General features: G+C 41.2%; 1 protein-coding gene across 4 annotated transcripts in view; it reads right to left on the bottom strand.

The window, feature by feature from the left end:
- Positions 1 to 3,035: 3,035 nt before the first annotated feature.
- The window catches only part of PPP1R12C (protein phosphatase 1 regulatory subunit 12C), a 90,265-nt gene continuing 82,950 nt past the window's right edge, over positions 3,036 to 10,350 (bottom strand). For all 4 annotated transcript variants that reach the window (XM_066607757.1, XM_066607758.1, XM_066607759.1 and 1 more), the window contains one exon: positions 3,036 to 10,142. In XM_066607757.1, the coding sequence (XP_066463854.1) occupies positions 10,056 to 10,142 (87 nt within the window). In that variant the 3' untranslated portion in view covers positions 3,036 to 10,055. The remainder of the gene's footprint in view (positions 10,143 to 10,350) is intronic.

The raw sequence follows: 10,350 nt of genomic DNA, 5'->3' as shown, positions 1-10,350 counted from the left end.
GCTCTTTGGTCATGTGGGCTGAGAGTAGCTCAGTCCCGATACAAAATGTACTGCGCTGTGCCCGGTATGCAGTGAAGAGGCTGCAGCACTAGCTGAGTGTTGGGTCCTGGGATAACGCATAAATATTGGAGTCCTGGAAAATCCCTTTAATGACCAGTCACAGGACTTCTCACAACAGCTAGTTTCTATCATTGCACAAATAAATACATGTCTTATGAAATGGTAATTGATACTTCCAATAAGTCTGCCTTAGCACCTCCACCCTTATTTTGCTAAGGAGATGTACATATTACAGCAACCATTAATGAATGAACAACAATAAAGGTATTGCGAAAACAGGTTCCCCGGAGTCATCTGATGACCGGTACAGCTGACGTCATTAGTATGAGCCTGGATTCATTTCCTGACAACTTGAATTCTAGACATTGAAGTAACGATCATCTGTTTAGTAGCCATTGTAACACTAGGTTTACGAAGAGTGCAAACTGATACTGCTGTCCGCACGAGTAGTATATAATTGCCACACAGACAAGATTAGAACTACTATACTACCGACCTGTTCTGTACAAGAGTACAACTATAATACTGCCCATACTTAGAAGAATAACTGCAATCATACTGCCTCCTATGGACAAAAATATAACTACAGTACTATAATACTGCCTCTATGTACAAGAACATGACCAATGTAATACTGCCACCTCTGTAAAAGAATACAAGTACTATAATACTGCCTGTTATGTATAATAGGAGATGTTGGGCTGTTTGCCGAATGCACCATGTAAAACCAAGGCAGTAACAATATATAAACCACTGCACTCTGTCTCCGTTATCTCCTATTTCAGTCCGAGCAGTGGTAGATGGTAATTGTATTTAATAAGATTAGTGCAGCAAAGCACCCATTCCAGATGCTACAGAGAACTGAACAATCCAGTAAAAGAAAAAATTATCTTTGTGTTTAATCTGAAGATCAGAGCGAACGACCCAACCGTGTCATCATTAGCTCACTTGTTCTAACGCTTTCTCGCTTTGTGTAAAAGTAACTGGTAGTCTGTAAGTTTGAAATTCCTTTGAAGAAAACCTCTTTGCATAATTATTTACAACACACAGAATGGCCAGGGAAAGGGATGAGCAAAACTACGAAAATATAGTTGCTAAGAGTGTCAAATTTGGGCCCCAATTTCTATTTGCAAAGGCCCATTTACACGGTGCGATGATCGCTCAAACCACAGTGAGTGACAGCTTTGAGCGATCATTTTGCATAAACTTTTAAGTAGCTACTCCGCTAGTTAAGAGCAATTAAGTGTGCAAATGAAGCCTTCCCTGAATGTAGTTATTAGCCCGCTGGCTCTTATCTGCATTCAGTTCCTTTGTTCACCACGGAAAACAATGCTATCAGCACTCCCTGTGGAGAACTGCTGATAAGAGTGAAGGCCGATTTTTAGGTTGAACTGAATTAACGATCAGCTCACAGTGCACAATGGTCGCGCATTTAGATGCAACGATTATCGCTCTGTGTAAATGGGCGTTTACTAATAAGGACAATTAAAGCTCTGTCCTGGCAGAGGCCACTTCCAGTATGCTTTCCTTACTTCAGGAATAACATTCGTCTGGCAGGACTTCGAGAGACACGAAAAACAGATATCTACTTCACGTTACTCCAACTTTGTAATTTGATGTTACTCTCCATCTCTTACAGGGCCACAATACAAAATTGAAATCTATGTTCCGAGGCCCCCAGGGGCCCATGGACTATACCATTGTAAAGGCACACCATCCATGCCTTCCTATACAAGTACATTACTGGTATTTCAATATATACACCAGTTTTGAGATATAGAGCAGGATCGGTCTTTTTGACTACACCCTGTTTAATCAGATTTTTTTACAGCCCATTTTTGTTTGTTTTGTTGTAAATTTGCCATTTTCAAGACATACTGCTTTTTTATTTTACCGTGACGCTTTGCCGTCTTCCTTGGTTTACCTTATATAATCTTCACATTATGTTTATACAGGGTTGGACACGGAATAGTAGCCCAGCACCACACTCTCATGAAAGCATTCTAAAAGAATAGATCTTCGTTGCCCATGGCAACCAATCACAGTGCAGCTTTCATTTCTTATACTCCTGAAGTAAAATGAAAGCTGTGCTGTGATTGGTTGCTATGAGGAACAAATATTTCCTTGTAGACAGCTTTTATAAGAGTGCGGTGCCGGGCTAATTTTCTGTGACCAACCTTGCACCAAATTTTACACAAAGCTGACTGGGAACGAACATCTTTTGCTGGAATCCGTGTTAAATTTCCACTTGGTTCTTTTGGAGTTGTTATTTTTAAAGCAATGGAAAAACTTAGAAAACTACCAAGTCCTAAAGATCTGTAAGCACTTTGGGGGGCATTTCCAGGGCTTTTCTCCTGAAAATTGGAGTAGAAAAGTGGCAAAATTTGGCACAAAGGCCACATAATGCAAAAATTTTGCAACTTTTCATCCTTCTGCACGGTCCTCCACACTTTGGGGAAACTGGGCTGGGCTTGTCATGAGGGGGCGTGGCCACCGACCAACATAGATCGCTTTACTATTGCGTTTTCTCATTTACTTCAGCTTATATTGAGTAGTATATATTGCTAATGCTAAAGAAGTTAACCCACTCCATTCAAAAACACTATTACAAAAAGTGCTCATGCACACGGCAAGTATGAAGCCAAACAGTGAATCGTGATTTATGCCCCAGGGGACCCAATGCAGCATGCACCGTTTTTGCAGAAAAAACCCCCCAAAACTATATGCCTCTTTATGGAATTGGAGACATATGAAGCTACACTTGTGGCCACTTACACCTCTATGGCAACACTATTACAGCTCTGAACAAAATGAAGCCGTAATAAGAGTGTGCCTCCTCCCCCCCCCCCCATACAAAATTAAAGGATTATCTCTGTCAATACTAAAAAAAAAAAAAAAAAGTTGTAACCATTGCAAAAAATATCTGTTTTTGCAGTTTTGGAGCCGAATACAATGAAAGACAAAAGGAAGACACGTTACCATATATAGTTTTTAATTCTTTTCATGTGCTTCATCCCCTTTCAGTGCGACAAGTGCATGCAATGCATTAGCTGAATGTACTGCACACGCGTGTAGAACCTGAGGGATAGGAGATTGCAGCTGTATCTGTTGTAACAAATACATTATATATATTTCTGTGAAAAAAACAAACTCATGCATATTGCACATTTCAACACTATGTATAGAAAATAATTTTCTTTATATACAAAAACAAGATATCTAGTTGATTTTTTTTTTTGCCTGTTTTGTTTAGTCATTGAACTGTCATGGCACAGTTTAAAACCAGAAGATAGATTAGAAGCAGTGACCAACTTTGTGGGTTATATCTTGGCATAGAGAAGGCAGAGTTGGCAGTAATACTCAGAAGGGGTGTGTAAGAGCAGCAGGTGGCAGCATGCGGTGGCAGCATCCAGGGAAGGATTGGGTAAACCTGAGCCTTCAAATGGGACTATCTGTGTAGAATGGAGTAGCAGATCTAGATTCAGCATGCAGTAAAGCCATAGACCACATTCATTGTTATTACTTGGGCGACTTCACGTGAGGCCTAATTGAAGCAAATAGCCTTGTATCTACTACATCTGCTTATTTCTTGCTTCGCTAATTTAGCCCTTGTGTTTAGATACATTGAGCATATACATATAACCGCTACTGATGTCTACCCATTAATGCTTGCCATGCCTAACTAAAGCCTTCCCTGCTGCCTTAGTTCAGAGGTGGGAGTTACAACAAGCAGTACGTTACCTACAGACACCACTGAGCGACCCAATCCTAAAAGTTCTCCAGAACAGTAGTCACTGATGGACGATAGGGAGCGGAAAGTTTCAGGATATGAGGCCGAAGAGGTAGCAAGAACACAGTGCTTCACTTCACAAAGTCTTAAATAAAATCGAGAATGACGGAGGATAAAGCGGGTTAGCGGGGTATTTATACACAGATTTAAAAACCACTGATATACAAGTCGCCAATGAGTTTGTTGACATCCATCATAATCCATTAGCCCAATATCTGGCCACTTTATAGGTTTCGGAAAACTTTAGCCTAGGGGTCTGCAACTTGTAAAATGCCCCGACTGTCGCTGGCCATTTTGCAACAGACCACTGCTTTCACGCGGGCGCTCCTAGACCTGGCCTTTTCCACAGGTCGAGTCAGACTTGTAGGGGAAGGAACGATCGGCCTCACATTCACATTCATCGCTTTTTAGCATCATAATGGATTTGTCTGGCTTCACAAGAGATGAGATCAGCTGGCGAACGAGTGTTTGCTAGTCCATCGGCTGATCTCGGCTCTGTTCGTGATCATTGGACCGTGTAAAAGGGCCTTAAAGCCTCCTATAAATAAGGCTTCCTGAAGAAGTGATCACATCCTCTTCATGTGATTCACACGCATGGCCAAATGAACGTTACGTCTATAAAGGATGTGCGCAACTACCGGACAGTTCAGGATGCACTCATTTCTGAGAAAGAAAAAAGGGCGGTTCACACTGGCATCACAAGATTAGGTTGAGCAATTGTGACCCCTTATCCAATTAGCCTATAATAGGTTGGTCACTTTTCAGTTTTCTTTCTTCATCTTGTGGATGCTGCACTATTATGGGACTTCAAAAGAAATGGGTCCCCGTTGGAAGAAAAAAAAATACTTAATAGGAGTTTGCCAGACGGTGCCCCGCCAAAATACACCAGGGGTCGTAGCAAAAGCCACTGTTCTGACCCATGTGTAGTCGCCGGCGCTCATAATTGCAGGCACAGCTGTCATTGAAATCAATGGGAGCTGCGGTTATTGCATGCATGGCTCTCTTTGATTTCAATGAGAGCTGCATTTAGAAATAATGAGCGCCAGCCACTAAACATGGGTCGGCGCAGCGGCTTCCACTCAGCCCTCGGTGTAGGTTGGCAGTCTCTGCCTGGAAACCCCCTTTAAAGTACTTAAAGTGACCCTCTGAATGCATGAGATAGAGAAGTGGTGCGGCCATCTGTGATTGTTCAGGCCAGAGGGTCGCTTTAATCCATAGGTGAACAGAGCCTAAAGGGCCTTTCACATGGGACGATGATTTGGTAGGAACACTAGTTTGATCATCAGCCTTTGTAAATGCGTCCACAATTTGCAAACAAATGCTTATTTGTTGACTGCTGCATTGTTTATGCAACAGAAAAAACTCGCTCTTTAAACAGCATATACCCCGCCTAAAACATGAAACCTGCTACTGACTAATGTAGACTGCATGGGGACCAAATCATAGTAAAGAGGTTGGCAGAGTTTATTTTATATTATATATATATATATATATATATATAGTTTTAGGCCCACTATGCCCCAAACTATATAGAATCAATATACTCGCCATGACGCCGGTTCGGTGCTCCAATGCCCCGTCAGGTGATGTCACCAGTTCTTCTGGCCTGGGACATCCCATAAGCCTGTCACTTGGTCTTCTAATGTAGAAGCCCTGGCAGGTTTATGGGACATTAATTAAATCCCTGTCGGGCCTCCTATTAGCTGCAGCAGTCATGTGGGTAAACCACCCATGTGACCACTGCAGACCAATAAACAAAGCACTGGAAGCCGGTAGTGGCGGCATGAGTGCACAGCAGCAGGGAGGCGAGTACTGGTGTGTTTTTTTTTTTTTTAAATATGACTCATCCCACCATTGCCATCAATAGATCATAACTCGGAAACCCCCTTTAAGATCACCCTCATACTGGAGATTTGCTGCATGTAATCGGCCGTAACCAGCAGTGATCGACGTGATATTGTCGATCAGCTCTTGATAACAGGTAAAAAATTTGCCACGTAAAAGGCCCTTTACTTGGTACAAAAGACTGTCTGTAATGTTTTTTCCAAGGACATACAAGTGATGGAGTGTTACCAGTGCATACAATGTGCGACTCTAGCTGCCAAGGTAACTCATATACATGGACAGCCTAAGGTTGGGTTCCCAGTTACAGGGAAATACAGCCTAATTATATAAAAATTAGTATAACTTCTTAATGCACTTTAATTCATTACAATTTTTTCAAGACCTCTGTTTGCTGTCAGTGAGTGAAACTTGTTTCTTTAAAAAGTTTAATAGTATTTGCCCCAATTGTATGCAACCTGGGTGATCCTCAGCGACAACACAAGCACACATCTCTCTTCTGTGCCCATCTCCTTTAATAGATCAGCGTTGGCAAAACCCCTTAGTCTGGAGCCGTTGGGGTATGTTCACGCAGAAGAATTTTCAGCATAGATTTCACCTGTAAAATAGAGGCAGAATTCTGTGGCTATTCTGCAGCAATTTAACCTCGTCAATGCAGATTTTCCAATGTGTTCCCGTGTGACGTAGTGGCATGTCACTTCTTCAAGCGCTTCCGCACGTAATAGCATTAGAAACGCCTCATGTGGATGTTGCCCATTGCCAGGGCAAAACATGCAAGTTCAAAAAAAATTAAAAATTCTACTACGGTTTTAAAGGCCATGGAAAATTCTGCACCCGATTCTGCCATGTGAACATGCCCTTGGCTGTGTGGCGCTCATAGGTTTGTCTAAACTGCAGCCAAATGTATCCACCTCCCAACTGTGAGCAGTATTAAGCATGTACTGGTTTGCATCTTACGGATCTAAGCCAAACTGGTTCCGTTCACTGACAGCAAAAGGAGAACTCTTGCAAATAGTGGGTAAATGTACCATAGCAAATCAGAAAATGGGTCAAAATACAGGAGTTCAGATTAATTTACATAAAAGCAGATGACATGTAATTATACGAACGCACGAGATACTAGTCAGTGCGCCGGCTTTACATTGGCAGTTCTATAATCTGGCTCCTAGTCCTGGTAATATCAGGAACCTGTGGAGCATTAGTTTCTAAGTGCCATGGTAAGCCGTATTCAGGCAAGTAGTCTGTAATAAAAGGACTTGTGAAGACCGGACAGCTGGGAGAGGCTACGACCCAACGCGTTTCTATCAACTGCTTTATTCAGCCAATAAAGCTCGGCTACAATGTAACACAGGATCACAGATAGCGACACGTTTCCCTTTCCCAAGGTCTGCCGGGTACAGATGGATGCATAGCGACGGATCCCGCTGGGTTTTCTGTTAGGTAGAAGGGAATATAAAACCGTATTACAGGAAATACCATAAACCAACAAGGTAAGATCTGCTCAACAGACCCAGACAGACTCAACAGAAATACTGCAAACGCCACCTATATCACGTCAATGTAATACTGAAGCTTTTAAGAACTCCTAGATGGTGGGGACATAAAACACGTGTGGCTCATCTAGACGGATGTGCTTGTGTAGTACATGAAGAATACGCATGGATTCCTGAACACAGCTCAGGTGGAACAGATACAATCAGGTGCTCAGGCACAGACAGCCCAAGTGCCTAGGATTGGTCCAGGACAACTAGCTGCCTGCTGCCTAAAAGAAGGGGATTCCATACTTTGTTACTTTGTATCCAGTCCATAATACACTGTATCCAAAGCAAAGAATGGATATAGCAAGGAGCCTGCTTACCGTTCCTGCGCCTCTACCATTCCGTCGGCTAACAGAATCACTTAACGAGAAGTCTTACATCTGCTCAATCCTAGATACGGACTAAATGGACTCTGGTTGGGGCAATCACAAGTTCTTACACTCAAATTTTACCTCTCAGGAGGCAGTAATGCAGTTTTGTAATGTCGTACAATCAGAGTGGTTTGTAGAGTAAAGCCTTCGAAGCTGATCATGCTCTCTGTCTGGAGTATTAAAGACACTAGGTCAGCTCTCCTAATATCCATAGCACAACAATCTTGGAAAATCTTTTCTTAGAACTCAGCATGGTACAGCTCCCTCTATAATTCCTCCTGGAAATGAATGAATATTTTGGCAACTAAGAATTAACCATTCCTTTTGCCAGTGGATGCTCTGGTCCCTACAAAATGGGCACAGTTCAGTCAGTGCTGAAGTTGTGAGAATGTGTAAGGACACAGCCACCTGACAAGGGGAATAACAGAGGAGCCGCAATGTAGAATTCTAAGAAAAGATTATTTTAGGGTCATTCTAGAGCAAATTACACAAGGGGTAATAGCCAACTATCTCCAATTTTTATTGCCCATTTGTTCATTGCTAGAATGTACGTAAAAATCTCTATTTTCAGACCCACTGGGTCAAGAAATACAGGAGCGTCAATTTTCCAAAGGCCACGGAGAACCATAATTCAGACCTTGTAAACTATGGGGTGTAGAGAGATGTGCACAGTGTCATTCTAGTCGAAAGATGTAGATTTATAAAATATATTTCCCAACCCTGTGGTTCAAATACAAGTTACAGTATAATTGGAAAAAATATATATATTTTTGAACTGAGCCACTCGAAAGAGAAAGCTGAAAAAAATTTATATATGCCCCATACATTGCATTTTCTTACCACAAAATGTCAGGAAGGCGTTCGTTGTAGTTTTTGCGATAAATATTCATGGGGACCAACTCAATAGGGACAACCATCATACAGTGGGTGAAAAACCTGCTTTTGGGCTTAAGCATGTATTGATTGTGTGGCTGAGCAAGTTTGCATTTTTAGTTACTTTAATTAATAAATTAATCAAAATATTTATCACCTTCCAGTATCACTAATTATGCATTATTTTGTCAGTAAGAAGTCAGTAATTTTTCTTAAAAACCGCAAAGAATGTCTTCCTATTCCATATTTTGAAGAAAGAAACGTCTATGTATTTTTCAATGGTGCTCTCTCTTTTTGGAGTGGCTCAGTTCCAAAAAATATATATTTTTTTTTCCAATTTAACTCCAGCTTTTATTGGAATTACAGTGTTAGGAGATGTTTGAAACCTGCATATTATGAAGAGAATGACATCTTCCTACAACCAATAGTGTCAGAGATATGAATTATGAAAAATTGTTCTGAGACCTTCTGGAAAATTGACCCCCCTGTATTTTTTTATTTTTTTTGTAACTCCGCTAGTCTGAAAATTGAGATTTTTATATACATACATTCTATTAAAGAACAAAATGAGCAAAAATAGATTTAAAAAAAAAGTGTTGGGTGTTACCCCTTGGGCGATTTGTCCTGGAATTACCTTTCATATGGCATACGAGTACTTATCAAAACAGACATTACAATGGAGTGAACAGGTTCTCTTTACATCCTTGACTGAAGACCTCAAACATAAAACATGGGATGCAAGTGATCTGACATCCTCTCCTGGAAATCCTGAAATCATCCAACATACAATTTGGGGTAATGCAGCATAAAGGCATACACAGTGTAACTAAAGTTCTAAAACTTGTACTGCATACAAGTACATTCAAGAATACATCGATACGCACAAGTGTTCACAGTTGGGATAGTGGGGCGGGAGTTACCTAAAGTTTACAACCGTCATTTTACATAAAGATAGGGTTACCTAATGTACGGCCGCAAACAAAAGGTAACTGTGCATAATATTAAAACATGTATAGTATAAGGGCAGTCGGAGGATGACTCTTAGTTATTGCTGGGTGGATAGATCCGTTATCTTCTATTCGCACGTTAAAAATTGCTGGAGTGGATATAGAAGGGTTTATCACAGTTGTAGTAAGACAGGCAGGGAGGTTCAGTGGTTGCCCCATGGGTTAAAACAGAGGTTTGGTTATGACAAAGAATGAAGCCATTTGTTAAGCCAAGAGAGGGAACTTGTCCATGGACATCACTTGATGCCAGTGCCATCACTTGGCTATACATACTAGTATATATTTATAGATTATACATTAAAAAAAATGAATAAAACTATTTAATAAACTAGGATCTTTCCTTGACGTTCGCAGATCGGGGGAGCTGGCTCTGAAAGTCTGGCTCCAGTGTGTGCGGCACAATGTCAAACAAAACGTCTTTTCTGTTCCCAATGCAGCCTTTTCTGCAGCAACTGCCAAATGTCGGGAAGACAGCGTTTTCTGCCAAGCAGACTTGTAGGACTGTTCTTGGCCCAGACAGGCTGAAGGTTCTGTGTCAGGTTGTGCAGTCTGTGAGCGATGATCCCCTGCGCTTTCACTTGGACAGTTTGCTGATCACTCGTATCAGAGCTGCATTCTCATCCTTCAATCTCTGATTGTCTGCCTTCAAATCAGAGAGGACCTGAAAAGGAGATCAAGCATAAAATTAAGGCCTGCTTTATAGTTCTCGTTCTTTACAGGACAAACATACTAGTCTTAATGGGGTATTGTAATACGGAATATTTGTATAAATCAAATTTTCAATATCTCTGCTTGCTGTCATTCAGTGGGAACATTCATGGTTTATGCACAGTGGATACAAATGTGTTCGAGTCATGTAATGGAGCTAC

This window comes from Eleutherodactylus coqui, chromosome 6 (genome assembly GCF_035609145.1).
Source record: "Eleutherodactylus coqui strain aEleCoq1 chromosome 6, aEleCoq1.hap1, whole genome shotgun sequence".
Taxonomy (NCBI): domain Eukaryota; kingdom Metazoa; phylum Chordata; class Amphibia; order Anura; family Eleutherodactylidae; genus Eleutherodactylus; species Eleutherodactylus coqui.
The sequence above is the reverse complement of the archived record's forward strand: the minus strand, read 5'-3'. Positions and strand labels throughout refer to the sequence as shown.